Below are 19,931 nucleotides of genomic sequence, written 5' to 3'. Positions count from 1 at the left end.
TTTTATGTTTTTGACACAAAAAATCAAAGGTTTTTTTTAATAATATTTTAGATATTCATGTGTTGATTTAAAACTATATATAAGGTCCGGTGATCAAATCCCTACACCACGAAAAAAAAACTCATAAATCATATAAAACTTTGGCTTAATAGCAGTTTTGACCCCCTAAGTATGACGATCTTGTAATTTTGGCCATTAACAAAATAAATTACAACTCAACCCTCTAAGTATTGTCCCATTTTACAGTTTTGATCCCCAAATCAATTTTGACCCATTCAACCCACACATGAACGTCATATATAATTTTCAATTAAAATGGCACGTGTGTAATGTTTGAATTAAAAAATAATTTTAACAAAAGAAAAACCCTTATTTCTCTTCTCTCTCGTGTCCTTTCTCAGAATCTCTTCTTCCCTCGTCTGTATCCTCTTTCTATTGCCAGCAACATCTCTTCTGTCCCGTGCAGCCTCTGCTCCGCCCTCCGTCTACGGTTCGTGCCCCGCCATCGTGAAGTTCGTAATCCTATAGTGAGTTTCTTCCAAATCGATTTTGTTTTTCTAATATTTATAAATTATTTCAACCCATTGTTATAAAATTAGCTTCTACTGTAACCACTTATGCTATAATCACTTAATTAAGCTGTTTATTCAAACAAGTCATATATACTAGAATTTTGAGAAGAACTAATTAATGAAGTGATATTGCCAGATTTCTTATCAATGGCTGCTGAATCAAGGAAACGTGCAATGGAGGCTTTGGAGAGAAGAATTCAAACTGAACATAAACTAAAAGAAAAGAAAAACAAAAGGGATATAAATCATGAACATATCCTAAAGGAAAAGAAAATCATTAAGTCTATAAATGAAGATGTAAAATCACCTATTCCACCACCCTCTACTTCTAATGATCCGTCCTTGCCTTTATGTCGTCCATCGTTGGATACACCCAACAAAGGTAATTCAATTTTATTTTGTTTAATTAAGATATACTATTAAGCACTTATTCAATATGACACTTAGGGCCCGTTTGGATTGGCTTATTTTTGAGCTTATGAAAAATTAGCTTATGCAAATAAATACAGTTTTATGTTAATTCTTAAGTTCTCACTAACAAAAATTGTATCTTCACAAGTTGTTTTTCCATAAACTACATTGACAAGCTTATGAAAATACATAAAAGTTTATTTATTTGCTTAAGCTGTTTTGCATAAGCCCAAGAATAAGCCAATCCAAACGGACCTTGACTCCATCAGGCCTTAAATATAAGTAAAAAAAGTACATGTATGTGGTTCAAATACATGTACTTTTTGCTTATGATTATTTTTAAGGCTGGAGGGAGTATCATATCATACAAGAGCTTATGCATAAGCTGTTTATACAATTCAAGAGAGAATAAGCAATGTGGAGGAACTTATGAACATAAGCTGAAAACAGTCCATGATCATATCATAAACTATTTTCTTAAGCTCTTCCAAACAGTTATGCAATTATTTATGTCATAAGATAAACCCAAATGCATTTTTTTGGGCTAGAATGTAAGATTTTATTCTTGTTTATTGTTAAAGCTGATACTTTTTTATTTCCTTTTCTTAGGGAATTTCGGTCTTTTTGGTCGTGCCATTTCACAAGGTACTGTACAGTCGATATAACAGCAAGACTAAGATTCTTTCTTAAGTTTCTTCATTTTGATTTTTGAAGGTTTTCTGTAATTATATTTAATTTGTAACTTCAATTTATGTGGGAAACTGAAGTGACTAACTATTAATCTGCAGAGAAAGAAGATGGTCCAGAATATGCCCAACTTTCTGTGGCTGTAAATGAAAATCTGCTCACAACTAATGGGGAGGTATTTACTTCAGATCAACTTCTCTTTTATAATTCCGAAAAGTCAATATGGTCAATCTCCTTTGAAGTCTGAACTCTAAAAAAGAATCAATCTAAGATTATAACTTCCCTGATTGTTCTAATTTGACTTATATTCTGCAGTTTTCTTCTGAAAGAGGAGGTTCAGTTTCCGGAATATTGCATGAACTTCTTCAGAAGGGAGATGCAGCACAAAAGTACATGCAAGGATCTAGAAGCATGAGAATCGACAGCTATATCCTTCTTGATAATTTTGTGCAAGGACGCGCACTTTCTTCATCTTCTCAAACAAGGGCTTTGCAACTTCATTCAAAACGTTCTAAGAAGCACATGTCCATGAAACAACATAAAAAACATGGATCAATGGATCTTCCTAAAGAGTTCCATAAGTAAGTTCAAGGTCTCTAAACTACACTTTATTGAAGTATGTTGGTCCTTGTCATTACTGCTACAGCCCTGCAGTTTGTGGTAGTGTATACTGTTGTGAGAAATTTTTCATTTCGTCTTTCATTGGGGAATTCTTAGATTCATGCTAGGAACAAATAAAGTGTTATTCATTTTGCTTTATTCTAATTGCTTAAATTTGTCTACAATGATATTCTTTTGATTACCTAATCAGTAATCACTGTTCATTTTGATTACAGATTTGACATTTTCAAGCCAATGCATGACATGTGGAAAGATTATATAAAGTTGTTGCTTAAATCCACTGGGTACTGTTTTTGTATCCTTGCTATTGATGAATTTCACAGATTCTTATCTTCAAGTTTTTCAGAACTTTTATTCTCTCATGGCTTTTGTAATTATGACAACAAACCTGTTTATTGTTCCAGGAATAATCAATTGGCTCAATGTCTCCTAGGTGCAGATCTACATGGTGCTATTATTTTAGGTTTGACCACACTCTATTTTTGTTTTTTGTTTTTGGATGAGTTGTGAACACCTACAAGGCTACAACAGAAAATGCTAAACCATTTCATTTATCTTGAGCTTTTTGGATAATTACAAGGATAGTTATTTTCTCATTGGTTGGATGTCAATTATTTCCCTCGGATGCTTATGTCTTTATGTGTAAACATTTCATATGCATTGAAAGGTGTGTTAAAATTGTTGCGCCGCTGTACTGAAACCTGTGAATGCCTACTTTTGGTGTTCTTAGAAAGAGTTGGAGTAGAAGTATTTTATGCAATCATTGGTATTTTATTGTTGCAACTTGCAATAAGTTCAATAGTAAGATGAGCTTCTGATTGGTTCAGGGCATACCTAGGTCTTCTTCTCCAGGAATGTTTCTCATTTGAATCCTCCCTTTCCATTCCCAGTGGCACGCATACCATTTTTTGATGCTCCTTACACTTGGATTTTTTTTAAAAAGTTGTTAGAACTTATGTTGAATGTTTTTAGGTGTTTAATCGAATCAATTCTTTTAAAATGCATTTCTATTAGTGTTGTTTTAGTTTAATGTTATCATGTTGATAATTTTCTATATCCAAACTCTGTCTAGATGACTCAACATGCATTGTCCTTTAAATTTAGAAAAGAGCTGTGCTTTTGAGACTCCTTCAAAACAAATACAAATATTTTAGCCTCTACCTCCTAAATAATTGTCTGTAGTTATCACTGACTGCACTATGTCCACCTGTTATGCAGTTGTGGAGTGTAAACTAACCCATTTTATTGGAACTGGTGGCATCATGATTCGTGAAACTGCAGAAGCTTTTGGGATAATTACTGAAGATAATAAATTCCGAGGTAATTCTTTCACTACTTAAAAATAGAATCTTTTCTAGCATTACCAGAGCTGTTATTCCTGTGTTTCTCAAGTATTAATGCTTATTGAATATACACAGTCGTTTGTGTATGCTTTTCTTATACCAGTGTTTGCTGTACAAATTTGATAATTAATGAATTATAAGGAGTTTGCACTTCCGTTTTGAAACTTCAGCATAGTTTAAATAGTAATTGTTTTTGAATTTTTATATAAATTGAAGACTAATGACAAATAATGTGTTCAGTTGCTTTTAAAATGGAACTTGCGAACATAGAAAAGTACAGCTTATATGTTTGAATGTAAAAGAAAATTTCTGTTTTGCTTAACTTGAGAAGATGTATTTTATGAAAGGCATGGAATTTTCTGTTTCATGTTTCCGCTTTCTTGAGTAACAAGCAGATATGATAGTCATTCTTATAAACAATATGGCTGAGATTCTTATTTGGCACTATTAGATTGTCGTATCAGGTTATATCTTTAGTATTCTGCAGAAACCAACCAGATTTGCTACATATAATTGTACGGAGATCTGAAACTGTTTTAATGTGATCGTATATTTCCTATTGATTTTTTTTTTACTCAGCTGTTTCTAATTTACGGTTGGAACGAGTTCTCACTTTTTATTTAGGGTAGAATGCTCCAAAGTTTTAGTTAGATCAAAAACCCATTTTCTCTTTCAAAATTCCTCCCCTTTTACTAAGAAAATGAAATATATACTTTGACTCGAAAGTCATTAATAGGTTCATATGTGACACTTACATTATTATGGCGGAATTGGTTAAGAATTAGTGACCTTGAGCATCACAATTCTGTGTTCCATTTGCTTAAGTTGAAGTTTGGATGACTTATCAGTTCTGGTATCTATTTTTTCTCTAATAACTTTTCAAACATGTGTTCACCAAATACTTTGATTTGTTAATTACAGTTGTTCCGAAGAAGGGTTCTGTATTTGTACTACAAGTTGATTGCTGGAAAGCCACTCTGATCGGAGATAAACTAGATTCAAGAAAGGTTGGATTATGATATTAGTGATAATCCTTCAGTTTTAGATGGCATCTTCGTTTCACATGAGGCCTTTTCTATCAGGCATCAGTTTTTGATGATGACACTTCACCTGCTTATTGAGTGAACCTTGTTATTGTCCTCTTCTGGTTTCTATAATTTCATTATTATAAAGAATTCTATGATTATCCATGTACTATAATGCTTGTGCATTTGGTAGTCTTCTAAGTTGTATATGGGAGAGGGAAAATGTTTGAATTTTCAATTTAATTAGCTATTGGCAGGAAGGTAAACAACATTGACCTTTACTGTATAGTGTATAGGGACTCTAATTATACATCCACCGTGATGTATTTGCTAACTTTTTATTAGGTTTTTGGGGTTTTTAAAGTTTATGTAACTTACTGAGAGCCCTTGGAACTGCTAGCGTTGTATTTGAATAACATCAGTCTTTTTTGGAGCTGTGGCTCACTAGCTACAAAATTTATCTTTTCAAGTCTTGGGTACACAAAGGAATGAAGTATCAAATTCCCGATAGTAAAAGGATTTTGATAGCAAGATAATCCTTTTAAAGTGTGTTTGGATGGAGAGGGTTTTGAAGTAGAGGACTTACTTTTCTTTGTTGGACTAAGAAAACGGTGATTTTTTTTATATATATATATATATATATATAAAAATATACTAAATATTAAATGTCATTGGATTATTATATTGATAATTTATTATGTTCTTTAAATTATTTAAAATATCTAATATGTCAAAATATAAAAAACTTAGTTCTCACAAATTCTCCCGTTCAAAAACTTCTAAAATCTAATTACAAACATAACCCATGATTTTGATAATTCTTGATGCCTTTGAGGATTTTCCCCTAAGCTCATGATTTTGAGGGACTAAAAACTGGTGGAAAGTTTGCTCATGATTTTGATAATTCTTACTATTGCATTTTTTTATCAATTTTTTTTTTTTTATCAAGTAGTCTAGTGGCTAGAGAAATTCACCTTTAAGATGAATAAGTGGGGAGTCCGGGGTTCGAACCCCAGCCCCTGCACAAAATGTGCATAATCCCTTAACAAATGAGCTAATTTTTTTTTAAATGTAGTGTTTTGATAATAATTCTAATTTCTAAACAGTCAAATATATAAATAGTCATAATTGTGCGGTCAAATACCACAAGGAAGGATGGTAATAAGTTAAAACAAAAAATAATTTCTATCAATCTTGATTATGAGCAAAAATAATCATGGAGATATTTAATACTAGCACATAACTAGAATTACATTACATTTTTGACAAGGATTTACATTACATTTTAAATTTGTAAAATGTTACATTATTCTATCAAGAATCCAAACCCTCATTTTTTTTTCCCTTTCAAATCAGCATATTTCTGCCCCCGTCAATTTAACTGCATTCAACCTATATACAATTATTTACAACGTTATTTTTTGCCAATGAATGATTTAGATTCTTACTTCAAGAACATCGCCATCTTTGAGTTTTGTATTAGGCAATGCTAAATGTCCGTTGATCAAAACCAGTTTTCCCTCCAAACCAGTTCTTTGTGCAGCATCAACAGCACTGCTACCAGCTTTCAACCTCATAATTTCACCATTAGGCCAACATATAACTACCACTTCTCCAAGGTTAAGAGGACCACGTGGACCATCAAACTTTGCATCGTGCTTTGTTTGATTGATATTTACTTCAGAACGCAATTGCTCTTCCCAGGAAAGCATTGTTCTCAGAAGGTGCACCTAGAAGATGAAATTATAGAGTCAATGAAACATTCATCAACATTTTTAGAATCTACTGGAATACGGGGAAAATAAAATGCGCACTTTCAATTTGCATGGTTGCAGAGAGACTATACTTTGATACCTAAATTCTAGTCAATTATGCATAGTGATATTGGACGTACCGATTTCTACATCACAATTGCATCTACACTAAAATTTTCTACAGCAATCATTACCAAAAGTGTAAATAATGGTTGCAACATAATATAGATGATTCTCATGGTTCGATTATAACCAGTTACATAGCATGGAATTAAGATTTTTTTTTTTTTTGCATGATCCTTATATTAATTGATTGGCAATTATATTTGACACGGCAGTAAACAGAAGAGGAAAATGATAAGCAAATTCCAATTGGAGAATTTTTAAGAAACATAAAATGGTTAGAAAGAAAACCTTATTATTGATGCTAGCATCCATAGAAGTTGACGGAACCAAGTCTAATTTTGATTGCGATGCAATACAATCCACTTGCTTGCCCTCAAACACAGCAGATACAACGTCCCAATATTCAGATTCTTCTTGCTCGGTAAAATTGATAACCTGGACGAATGTAGGTAGAAGGCGCCCAAATTGGTCTTGCTGCGAAAGATGCAAATAATTAAATAAAGTTCTTCAGTAAAGCAGTCTGCTTATTTACAAACCCGTTTATATCTAAGAAAAAGAAAATCAGTAACTAGAAGAAAACATCATATTTTGTTTGTATTAATTAAATATGTCCATGTAATCCAACAAAAAAAAGAATGTCCATGTACTTCATTTACATGTATATAATAATACAAGTTAATTTGGATGAATTGCTGATATAAAGAGATATTACACCATTAATCTATAAACCAAAGAGAGTAAGAAAAAAATAAAAGTCAATCATTACAAGGAATTAAGGGTTAAATAGTTGACTTTAAGACTTCAAAAATTGACTTAGCTGTCCAAAATATATTTAACGTTTATTTACTAAGAAGCACATACATTTCTAACACAACGTCGATTATTAGAACTAAAGCCAGAACTAGAATAAAGACAGTGGGCAGGACATATGTGCATATCTAAAACAAGGAAAAAAAATTACAGCGTATGCCATTGTCTCTGCATAGCTGAGAAACAAAAATAATGATAAAGGGAAGTGTGCGATTTTCAAATGCTTAACTGATCAGAAATACATACCTTGTGATACATACCATCTCGACACAGTGTGTATTTCTCTAGACAAGTACACCAATCCCCATGTCCTGGTTCAAACCACCATTCATCAGACACCTGAAGCAAGTCAGCAGTAAGCAACTTGTCAAGGTAACTTAAAACAAAAGAATAATGCTAGCAACACATTGTCTTACACACTTTCTTTGATTGGTTAAAACTAAAATGGATCTCACCAAATTTATATGGGACCCATGTGGATTTTAACCAATCAAAGAGTGTGTGTGTGTAAGCCAATGTGTTGTTAGCACTTAAAACAAAATATAAAGAAAAGATGGCACAGCAGCAGACTGGTGGCTGAGAGAGGAAATGCATATTTAGGAAGCTAGTTGCGAAGTGTTAGTACAACAACCATGTTCTAAAGAGTAAAGAAACAATGAACACAATGTCTGGAAACGAAGTTCAGACAATTTTGCCTACGTCTCCGACTGCAAAGGAACTGCAGTTCATTTGTATTATCTTGAAAAATTAGGATTTTTACTATGTACAACTTTTATTTAAATACTACGGTCCCCACGACCCTGCCCACTTATCAGTAACTATGAGTCATACTCAACAGGAAGCTTAACTACCACACAATGATCCATCCAGTTACTGGCTTCTAAGTATAAGTATTTTGTGCCCACAAACATTCATCACAAGCAGCCTACATTCATATCAATTACAAATAAATGTTTAAGTTAAGCAGAAAACCTTTTTGTATAGCCGTGCATAAGCTTCCCATCGCTTATCCTGGAAAAATGATCTTCTATCAGCTACTGCATCAGAAGCTGCCAGCTGAAAGCTTACAGCAACTAGCAATTCTCTTGCTTCATTTTCTACACTGAAAACGGTAACAAAGACGAGCTACAATCAATATGGATAGCTCTGTAACATAAATCCATTAGAAATGGAAATGTTGCACACCTGATGATAACAGCAGCAAGTAGGTGACTTCCTTCTACTCTAAGGACCGGGTGTCCAGCCTTCAATGACTTATTCTTGCTCAGTAAAATATCTGAAGAATTTTCCGCTTCTGTGTCTTTGGAAAAATAGGAGGATGCTTCTGTTTCAGGTGTATCCATTCTGTCTATAGACGAGGATGCTTCTGTTTCAGGTGCATCCATTTTGTCTATGGATGAGGATGCATCTGTTTCAGGTGTATCCATTCTGTCTACGGATGAAAAAGGATTTCCGGTTTCCTTATAAAGCCAATGTGCGGCCAGTCCATGTTCAGCATACTCGTGCATCCTCTGGTATGCAGAATGATAACTGAAAACATCAACAACTAAACTATACACGAAGAAATCTCTGCAGCATGTGAGGAAAAATTTAGCACCTGTGTTCTTATTTGTACTTCTAAAGGGGAGTTGTCAGGACCTTCAACTGCAGTGTGCAAGGACTGCAATTTTAGTAAGTTAACAATGTTAATACAAAAATAAGCACAGTTCTTAAGACTAGCATAATAAAATGATCATTTTAATTTTATTTCTTAAAAGAACAGAAGGCCTAACCTGATAGCCACTAGGCTTGGGATTAATGATGTAGTCATCAAATTCACCATCTATCGGTGTCCAAAGTCTATACAGTAAAATATACATAATAAGAGTCAACATCTGGGGCCAATAGGGTACACCTTAAGTAAAAAATATACACAGATCTAAACTTCCACTACAGATCGAGGACAATGAGCACACATGTTTGTAGCGCATAACAGACAGTCCAAAATATCTGAAAAGGAAAAAAAGAATGGAAAATATAAAAGAAATTATTTGGAGTTGATGCTTCTTTTTTCTTCCTATCCTCCTCAGAAGGCTTTCTTTTATATTCCCTTAAAATTACAAAAAATATCTACCAATAGTCCTATACATAAAGCAAATTAAGTTTATATCTATACCTTCATACAAATTATTGTATTGAATGACTATATATGTATATATTGTATGATTGATAGACAGGTGACTACAATTTGACCTTATTTTACCTGTGTACAATGTCAAGAAGACTATAGCAGCACTGAACTGCAGGTCCATGTAAAGCTCCATTTTTGTCTCCTACAACTACTCTTAATGCACGTGCATCATATACTTTATCAATGCTTGTATCCTTTCGTTTCATCTGCACAACATGCAACCATGACTTTGACCATTATTTTAATATTCACAAAGTGAAGTCAGCATAAAAATTGAGATCAGTAGTGCTAACATTGCTTGATGGGAAAAACAGTATTTACGGCTAGTTCTATAAATTTATTTTATTAAGATAAATGAAGAGTAATGTAGTAATAATAAAACAAACATTAAAACTAATAATCTTAAATGCAGCACCATCAGTCACTTCTAGACACTCCCTGCTTTCATTTAGCTTTTTCAATGTTAGTTGAGACAAACTATTCTGACGTAAATTGGCCAGTAAATTGCTTAGGATGGGTATAATCTGTGCCAAAGAGTAATTTGATTCAACATTTCTGTCATATCCACCAACACAAGAAGATATAAACGAAAACGAACACCAAAAACCTAGATACTACTGTTTATGCGAGTGTTTTGGGGAAATGAGGAGCCATGGATGGACATTGCACATTATTAAATCCCCAATCCTTCCAATAATGCTTAACGGGAAGCATGGAACTTAACTTTCCTATTATGTACAAGGTCTCTTACATAAGCTTTCCATATATCCATTGATTTCACTAGCATTACGCTCTATTCAAACTTACTTGAATAATCATAATTAACTCTTCAAATAATGTCAAGGTTCTACATACAGTGAGAATAGCTAAAACACAATGGACATAGTTCTTAATTCAAATGTCAAGTGAATTTGCCAATACCTTACTGTATATACTATACAGGCTTTTTAGTCGGCTTGATAATGTAACCTCCATTCCTGGAACGTAACTGCAAATACAGAAGGAAACTTTTAAGAACTACAAAATTGATTAGACGCAATATTATAGCAGTCAGCACATAAATTGTGCTACATAAAACACAAAGCATTAGGTAAAACAGGCATGTGCCTTGGACAATATCAGAATACAGAAGCGGTAGTGATAATAGGAAATAGAACATACGAAGCCGATATGATCAATTCTCGCTCAAGTGCTTCCTCACAAATTACCAATGATGCCAAAGCTAACCCAGCATCCTGAACAACCTTTGGTTTCGTGCATGTCTCCACATTATTAGCAATACTATAGAGAAAGTTAGCCCGTTTTCTCCGATCCAATAATACATCAAATGGGACAACAGCTTCCAACAGATCCTGAAACCAATGTGACATAATCAGAATGAAAAACTTGTTCTAACCCTTTCACAGGTCTTGTTGAAGCAATGAAGATGGAATAATGCCTCAATTACCAATCATCAGGGTCTCTGACATCAAGAAAAAGGCTTACCAAATACTCTCTCCGGTCACTATTATAAGCAAAAAAACCATTTTTTAGGTTCATTGAACAACTGGTGTATCTGGTCAATGATATAGACCATCAGTTATTCATTGAACTTAAAAAATCATTTTTAGCATATAATAGTAACATAGGAGAGTAATAATTATTAGCAAACTATTACTTGCTAATAATTAACATACTAATTATAATTTGTAAAATTGGAAGTGTGGGCTACGTGATTGACACATGGCATAAATAAAACTGTCCTTAGTTGCCACATTATTGCTATACTACATTTGGCATAGTCTTTGTGGTTGTCAGTTACATTTCCTTTAAGATCTCATAATTACCTTGGTTCTTATTTGAATTGTTATCTATAATAATGTATGTTACAGTAAAATAATGTTAATATTTTCATTTAGCATATCTATTTCGTTGGCCATACATGGTGGTTATGTGATATGTCAACACTTATACATTTAGTTTTATGCGCTGAGTTGGCAAGTGTGTAGTAGTAAGTTGTTAGAATATTCTCCTTATTGAAGGGGCTCATGCCTATGTTACTGTTGATATATAAATATATAGTAAATAATTATATTTATGCTCTAAATATATTTTAGCTTACTCTCTAAGTTACTTAGGATATAATATTATGATGAATATTCATTCTGTAAATATATCATAGCTTAGGCCCCAAGCTACTTACTTCAATATACTAAATCTTCCGTTGTGCTATTCAAACACACGGTATTTCATCATATGTCTCTCTTTTCTCTCTTATTCAACAGTTACCAACTACCAAGGGGGTCTAATAAAGGAATTAACATATTTCAGAAACAAACACTTCTTCACTCTCAACTCATAATATATTCTCTGCAGTTAATCACTCATCTGTACCAGAAAGCATTCATCCATCAAGTTCTCTGCTATTGAGTATTGGGTTTTACTAGAATTCTCCCTAAAATTTGAAATCCCGTCTCAATACTCCACCACCAAGAAGAATGGCAGTACAACTTCACAAGCACCAAAAGATATATGATACAGGTGACTGTGGCTTATCATGTCATGGCCTTTTGTAGAGATATCCTGAATATAATGCCGAAAGGCAAAAATTTCGAGTATTATCATCCTTTAGAAATTATGAGATATACACTAGTCGAACAACAATATTAACTATTGATATTAATGCATGCTCTTCTTCATTGGGCCCGTCTCGTACCTATTTCCCTTGAAAGTTTCAGCTTATACCATATTCAGAACTTCATTGAGTAAAGGGCAACCCGGTGCACTAAGCTCCCACATATGCAGGGTCCGGGAAGGGGTCCCGCCATTTGGTGCATTGTACGCAGCCTTAATATGTTTTTTTACTCAAGAGGTTGTTTCCAGGACTTGAACCCGCGACCTTTCAGTCACATGACAACAACTTTACCAGTTGCGCCAAGGTTACCCCTCTCAGAACTTCATTGAGTGAAAATTAAAAAAATACCATACCAACAAACAGTGCAGTATTGCTCCTTGATACTATACAGTAAGGCACAACTGAGAAAATTAGGTGTGATTTTCCAGCCTAAACCAGAAAGCCACAACCCAAGGGAACCATAAAACAGCATTTAATCAAATCTCACGATCATGCATATAAACAAGTAAAATTAACCTCTGTGCACTTGCAAATTCTTACCTTCATACTGCAGAGACCCTCATTGAATGCCAAGGATTTGTTGTAAAAAGAAGTTGAACTTTTCTCGGCCAAAGGTATCAGGTTGCCTTTCAGATATAATCTTCCTGAGCTTCCTATTCTGGCTGAAGGGCTCCACATGGAAGCCAGATCAGCTCTCATGCTTTGAAATATTTGAGGCTGAAATAAGGTACAAACACAAGTATTGATAAATAGTAATAATACAAAAGCTATGTCACCTCATAGTACCATTAGACTGCTGCTTATATCCAGAAGCATGAATAAAATTTCGCAACTTCTGACTATCATTCACTTTTAAGTCAAACACAAGAAGGTAAATATTCAGGTCCAGCAAATAGTTTAAAATATCTATTCATCAACTAGAACTGCTTTATTGTTTGTGGAGCTATACCTAGTACACATTTTCAAATAAAGAAAAGGAGCTAATGAATGTTCCAAAAATGATTAAATGTTTCTGTTAAAGAGTCCCACATCGGATAAGAGATGGTCTGACAATGTGATTATAAGTGGGGGCAATCCTCACATCACAAGACAGTTTTGTGGGGTTGTGTTAGGCTCAACCACGATTTCTAAGATGATATCAGAGCCTCCTACAAGATGGGGTTGTGTTTGGCTCAACCACGATTTCTAAGATGATATCAGAGCCTCCTCCATGATGGGGTTGTGTTAGGCCCAACCACGATTTTCAAGAGGTTTTATGAGCAAAAAGGATTTCAGTACTTTCAATTTTCAGACAAAATAATCTTTTGGGGCTTCTCATTGAAGCATCGCATACAATTCCTCTAAGGGGTAGACAAGTGTTAAAAGTGATTAGTGATCTTTGTCTGTATACAATTCCATATGCATCGCATGCAATTCCATGTCTCGTTTTATCGCATATCAATATAATTGATGACTCTAAAATTGAAAGAAACATAAAAAATATTATTACACCTGTAGAACTGCAAAGCATAGATCTTCAAGTTCAGCTTTCAATGCCCACAGACCCAATCTCGAAGCAAGTGAACACCAAATAATTAATGTTTCCTCTGCAACAGCTTGAGCCTTATGCATTGGCAGAGCATAACTGCAAATAAAAATTTCACCCAATAAAACCACCTGTGGGACATACCTATGCATTGTAAACTATTTATATCTAAAGAGTTGAACACACTCTATGGAAGGTCATTGATTCAAACTGGCTTCTATTGTAAGTAAACTTTCACAAGTCACAATAAATAACTATAAAGCATCCAGAAAGCCTATGAGATTAAAATAATCTTTGCATCAGATTGAAAGAATGAGGGGTCAGAGGTGAATGACAAAAAATGGGCAAAACAAAAAGACAGTCAATAATCGGGCATAAAATAAAAAATACAAGAGGCTCGGAACTGGTACATTGTTCTCATGTTGTGAAGACGATCAGCAAGCTTGATGAGGACAACACGCGGGTCGTCAATCATTCCCAAAAGCATGCCTCGTAAATTACTTGCCTAGTAGATTAAAAATGAAACACATAAGAAAACTTTCTGATACCAATTCCACTGTCTAATATACTTGCGTTCTACAAATCTAAAAAGGCACATAGTTTCAATATTATCTTTACCAATCAACAAATTCATTACAATGGCAGATACTTGTCAGACCAAACTTTTTGCAGAAGATTAGTTTCATAAAATAAAACATCAACTCTGTGGGGGTTGGCGCAATGGTGAATGCCAAGTTTTGTAACCCAAAGGGACCAAGTTTTGAATTCTCCACTGGGAAATGTATGGCCTAGTGCCCCCTCTTCTCCTAAATAAATAATAATATTCTTCCTCCCCTATTTAAAGAAAAAGTAAAACAGCTTGCGTATAATATTGACTCAGCCTAAAGCTTCTACAGGTAAAGTATCAAATATTCATTATATTGAAAGAGGAAAATAGGATGCGCTTTTCACTTCACATACTGATATTGATCTTTACACTGTTCAAAACTATGGTAGACAGGTGTAACTTTCTTTATATTTGGTCGTTGATCACTAACATAACATCAAAGTATACTCAGCAGCCTATAAAAGTAATTTCTATATGTGTCAAATGCAGGTTCCATACCTCTTCTTGGCCAAGGACACCCTGGTTGACATTTACCCTTCGATGTCTGCGTAACAGCTGCAAAAGATGATGCAGTTATTATATAATAAGGTAGTAAAAGAAAACATTGATACTCATCAAATATATAGATATTATGAAACAACAAAAAATGTGCCATCACTAAATTCTTAAGGTATTGCACCATAGTTATGTTAGGATGTTGGGTGAATAAAATCAAACCTGGAAAATCTCCACCAACAAGTTCAGTGAAAGCATTAAGTCAACTTCAATACTAGAACCAAAACATTAAGTCAGCCAGTCTATAGGTTTTTTTTTTTAATGGTCCTGACTTAATCCATTCTAAACAAGTGAGGTACTTCATCTCTGACAATTGAATCTCCAATCTTCTACTTTTCAGTTCCAATACTAAAACACTCCCCAAATCACAATAATGATCTTGGTATCTTTACCGGAACAGGTCCTTTTTAATTACATGGTCTTCATATATCCCATTCTTAACCAATATGGAATAACGTGTTTGACATAACGTCTTGAGTTATAACCTTTATGCAATAAGTGTGTGGCCATTTCCAGTTATACCAAACTTATTTTTAACCAATGTGCGTCTTACACTTGAATTTTCAAAAATATATGCAATAATTTCAAGATATAAATGTCAAAGACTAATTCACCAAATCATAGATCTTAAGCTTTTAGGTGTATTTAAAAGAAATACTATATCATTCTCTTTAGGCATGTATGCAGAAATAATCATTATCTTGTAGACTTGTTTAATCATCTTCAAAGTCACGATTTTTATACAAGCAATCCAAGTTTAGACAAACAATTTTTAAAGCGAGTTAACTCAATTTTGATCCCTAGAATCATTAACTATTATGATTTATGAGTTAACCAGAGTTAGGCAACCATGATACAAACAGTATTAGAGATTTGTTTTTGCCTTCATGATACCTGATTTATATAACTCAGCCTAGAAACACCGGCTACCAACTCGGCCACATCATCCCCAAACTCTGCCTCGATGTCCTGTAAACTTTGGCAGGTGTCATCGACCACGTCATGTAAAATACCAGCCACAATTGTTTCAACAGCCTGTAACACAATGTCAATATCTCAAACAAATGAACAACAAAAATGAAATATGCTTTAACATACAACTCGTGCACCTTTAAAACTCAAGATGATATGAACATAAAAGTCAACATTTATGACATATTGCATCACAGTGTAATACTGAATTTAGTTCAGACTTCAGAGTACAAAATAATCAACTTGGCTATTTTAGCGACAAGAGAGGCTAAATCTGGTAAGAAGAAAAACATTATTTTGAAATACTCTTCTTTGTATCAATTTGGAAATTAAGATGTTCAGGAAGGTAGCTGGAAAAATTATTTGGAACACTTTTTGTATCATTATTGGAGACGCGGTGAAAAAAGCAGAATTATTTAGATATATTAGTATAGCCCCAGAAACACAGTAAGATATTATATAAGAACAAAAAAGTCATGCCTTTTCCTAGAAGATAGGGTTGGTTACATGGATCACTTAATGCCATAAATTCTTGTCAAGCACTAGATCCAACGATAGACCATTTAGATTTAAATTGCTCTAAGATGGACCAAGATACTTAAAATGTGTGATTTGAGACATTGTATCAGTAGTTTTCCAATTTTTACCTCTACATTTGTGTCTCTCCATTTACTATACTCTGTTTGCTTCTACTTAAGCGGAAACCATGTGTTTCTAAAACTTGTGTTCATATCTCTAACTTTTCATTTATTTCTTCTCTTGGCTCTCCAACTAAGAACAATGCAATTTTCATTATTGGCACCACCCCTTGGACATATTCAACAAGTACGTCTACAACCAAGATATAAAGATAAAGGCTAAAAGCTCGACCCTTAATGTATATCGGAAAATCTTCAATATTTCCAGCTAGTATTCTCAAACTAATATATCAGATATTCGCACCACATATAGTGTCTGATAACTAATATATCAAAGGTAATTCATGCAAATATTAGGTTAAATAGCATTGATAAGTAACAATATAATTGATACAGTGTTTGTGTAATTTTAAAGTGTAAGAAAAAATTATTGCATTCTGATAGATAAATATAAAACTGTCATTTATATTCTAGACTAGATGATGATGGTATCATCTTCAAGTTTATTGAATGGTATGCATTCTGCAAATTCGTTTGTTGCATAATGGTATCCATTCTGCAGAGTTTGTTGGTGGAAGAAAAAAAAAATCTTCCAAGGGGATGAAAATTTTGAAAACAGACAATATAAGTAAAATAATAATTATTTTTACCATAAAATAAAATAAACTGAGTCAGCTTGAAGATTTAATAACTATCAGGAAGATTTAATAAAATAAAATAAATTGACACATGATATAGAAGAAAAAAAATAACTAATCAGAGTACATACTCGTTTACCACTTGATGGAACCAACGCAGCCAAAATTCTCCCTGTATGAATACAATGAGCTAAATAAGGATCGCCTGTTTTCCGGATTTGGCCAAGGTGTGCCTTCGTTGCAAAAGCTATAGCCTTCTGTACCTGCCTTCACACATAGCATAAGGTATTTTGATGATGCAACAAGAGAAGATGCAAGTCACAACGCGAATTGAGATATTATACCTTTGCATCAGTAAATATAGGATAGCCAGTAACATCTACTCCATCCTGCATAATGGTACCTGCATGTTATTAATATACTTCTATTAATGTAAGGAATCAGGAAAGCTTAAAAGCATGTGAATGAGAAAAACCCAAGAGGTTTCATTATGAATGAAATGTATTAGAACAGTAACTTGGTGCAGAAGATTAACGAAACGATAAATGCAAACAATGAACACTTGTTGTTTGCTACCGAAGTTCAGCCAATTGTGCCTATGTCCCTGAGTACATAGCAACTACAGTTCCATTTTATTATCAGTGAAAAAAATTAGGATTTAGTGTAAAACTTGTGGTTAAATACTGCAATCCAGATTACAACACTACCCCCGACTCATTTGGCCAAGTGCAAGGGCAAATCTCGCCCGCTCCACTCGTTCGACCCTGCCCACTTGACAGTACATATGGGCCATCCCCAACAAAATACAGAAAATTGAGTGATCAACCTTGTCAAATTCGAGAGTCTAGCTAAACTCGTGGAGCCTCCGTAGACTCGAATCCTAAACTTGTAATAGTTTGCCTAAATTACAACGGTTATACACATTATCAACGAGAAACTACCTGTAACTAAATTGTAATTAATTCCAAGCTATTGTGACAAACTAATCCTAGTTACAATTAATATTAACATTATCAACAAGACCAATGATTAGTAGAACAATCGTATCATGTACTAACATAATCAAAATCAAAATCAAAATCAGACGATTTTTAACGCATTCAGAGAAAGAGCTACATATACCACACGAGTAATCCACCAAATTAGTCCCTGATGTTGTAGAGCGCTCTCAAACAGGACCTGACTCTATTAATCTGTCCAGTTGATTCTTATATTTAACCACTTACTATCAATTAGTCTCTACATTTAACCGCTTACTGACAATTTAGTCCCTTAACATATTCTCATAATGACTAATATGAGTAAAATTTGACAGAGTCGGCGAACTTGATGAATTATTCATAATCTCAGGGACATAGTTGTGAACGTCCTACAAAGTCAATCAATGACATAAATCAAAACGTTGAAGTAAAAACTATCATAAGCGACTATTTCCTTCGGAATCACAAATCGTAAGCAAAATCATAATCAGCGAAGCAACTTCTCAGAAAAGGAAGAGTCAGAAGAGGACCTGGTTGCTCATCCGGTTTCGGCCACAAGAAATCAACCTTAGTAGAAAGACAAGCACCGGAAGCAATAGCAACGGCAGTAACAGCAACATGATTGATAGCGGAATAAACGGCACCGTGTACGGAAGCGGCTTTTGCAGCGGCGGCGATTACATTGGCGGAAGATTGAACCGCGATTTGAGGAAGCAAGCAACGAAATCGCGAACGGTGAGGTTTGAATTTCACATAACGGAAACGGAATCTGCGAAGAAGTGGAGATGAATTTTGATGAAGTAACATTGTAGAACGTTCGCATGAGAGGAAGTGAGTGTTCATGGTGATTCTCATAGTGATGATGATGAAATGCGGTTATTTCTTTTTTCCCGGGAAAATGTGTGAGAGAGAAAATGAGTGGTTGGGAAATGGAGATGAGAAAAATGAGAAAGGAATCTATGGTGAGCGGTGACGTGGCGGGGTTTGATTTTGTTATGGAAATGATGATTTTTGTCGTTTAGTGGAATCATTCATTATCACTTGATTTTCAACCGCTATTCTACTTGATGGATAGAACTTCCTCCACGACTACAACAAGCCTTTCACCAAAAATATAAGCTGTTTTTTATTACTAAAAAAAGAAAAAAGCTAGAACTATTTTACATTTTTTTAAGAAGAAAGGGACATGAATTATATTGATAATTTGGCGGTTATTCCTTTGGAAAAAAAAATGGCGGTTATTTAAAAAATTACAATATATAGCTATTATATATCATCTAACTATTTTTTAAGGAATTATCCGACTTAGCAAGTCAAATTAAACTCAAAGAAAAAAACAAAAACTATGTACTAACAATTGTTGGCATTTCAGAGTTCGAATTAGAGAAGAGCAATCATATGTCCTAAGTTGAGTGAGATTTTATTCAATTTATCTATCCCGTATTTATTATCCATTTAATTATGAGATAGATAGACATAAATGAAAGATTATTGAAACTTGTTTAATAAATTTTCTTATTCAAATACTTCATTCCTCCTTAACTATAAACAAACACTGTTTAAGGAAAAGTTATGTCCTAAATATATGCTCTTATCCAAATTATTAAATGTATATATAATTTTTTTCTTAAATATATACTATCTAATTAATATTATTAACTTATTTTAAAATATGAAAAGTTAAATTTAATACATATATATAAAAAAAGGCAATTTAGAAATATTCATATACAAAATAGACATATTAACAATTTTATTTAAAAAGGTTAAAAAAATGAATTAGGGATAAATAAAAACAAATTTTATACTCTAGATGTACGTACACAGGTTAAAATTAGAAAGTATTTGTTTTTTTTTTACCGAAAAAAGTAGAAGGATAGTTG

At 33.6% G+C, this 19,931-nt stretch overlaps 2 protein-coding genes across 5 annotated transcripts; one reads left to right on the top strand and one right to left on the bottom strand.

Annotated features, from left to right (window-relative positions):
- Positions 1 to 367: 367 nt before the first annotated feature.
- Positions 368 to 5,128, top strand: LOC11437421 (ribonuclease P protein subunit p29). Of its 2 annotated transcripts, XM_039834602.1 has the most exons (10): positions 368 to 527; positions 709 to 954; positions 1,593 to 1,628; positions 1,772 to 1,845; positions 1,986 to 2,251; positions 2,507 to 2,575; positions 2,696 to 2,754; positions 3,510 to 3,611; positions 4,556 to 4,672; positions 4,747 to 5,128. In XM_039834602.1, the coding sequence occupies exons 2-9, from the start codon at positions 720 to 722 to the stop codon at positions 4,651 to 4,653; spliced, it is 939 nt and encodes a 312-aa protein (XP_039690536.1). In that variant the 5' UTR covers positions 368 to 527; positions 709 to 719; the 3' UTR covers positions 4,654 to 4,672; positions 4,747 to 5,128. The 2 variants fall into 2 exon arrangements, with proteins under 2 accessions (XP_039690536.1, XP_003610866.2); XM_003610818.3 differs by having other exon boundaries at positions 4,556 to 5,128.
- A 754-nt stretch (positions 5,129 to 5,882) lies between these two features.
- Positions 5,883 to 19,019, bottom strand: LOC11433722 (uncharacterized). Of its 3 annotated transcripts, none has more exons than XR_005646258.1 (18): positions 18,579 to 19,019; positions 17,413 to 17,471; positions 17,200 to 17,331; positions 15,715 to 15,855; positions 14,764 to 14,820; positions 14,069 to 14,163; positions 13,625 to 13,757; positions 12,674 to 12,850; positions 10,681 to 10,871; positions 10,441 to 10,507; positions 9,592 to 9,725; positions 9,122 to 9,188; positions 8,947 to 9,009; positions 8,535 to 8,860; positions 8,322 to 8,451; positions 7,610 to 7,688; positions 6,828 to 7,013; positions 5,883 to 6,389 (listed from the first exon to the last, which is right to left on the bottom strand). XR_005646258.1 is itself a non-coding variant. In XM_003610817.4 (18 exons), the coding sequence occupies exons 1-18, from the start codon at positions 18,901 to 18,903 to the stop codon at positions 6,096 to 6,098; spliced, it is 2,670 nt and encodes an 889-aa protein (XP_003610865.1). In that variant the 5' UTR covers positions 18,904 to 19,016; the 3' UTR covers positions 5,883 to 6,095. The 3 variants fall into 3 exon arrangements, 2 of the variants coding, with proteins under 2 accessions (XP_003610865.1, XP_024640167.1); XM_003610817.4 differs by having other exon boundaries at positions 7,596 to 7,688; positions 18,579 to 19,016; XM_024784399.2 differs by having other exon boundaries at positions 7,596 to 7,688; positions 17,200 to 17,335; positions 18,579 to 18,662.
- Between the last annotated feature and the right edge of the window lie 912 nt (positions 19,020 to 19,931).

The sequence above is a fragment of the Medicago truncatula genome, chromosome 5, assembly GCF_003473485.1.
Source record: "Medicago truncatula cultivar Jemalong A17 chromosome 5, MtrunA17r5.0-ANR, whole genome shotgun sequence".
Lineage (NCBI taxonomy): Eukaryota > Viridiplantae > Streptophyta > Magnoliopsida > Fabales > Fabaceae > Medicago > Medicago truncatula.
Note: the sequence above shows the minus strand (reverse complement) of the source record. Positions and strands in the feature narration are given on the sequence as shown.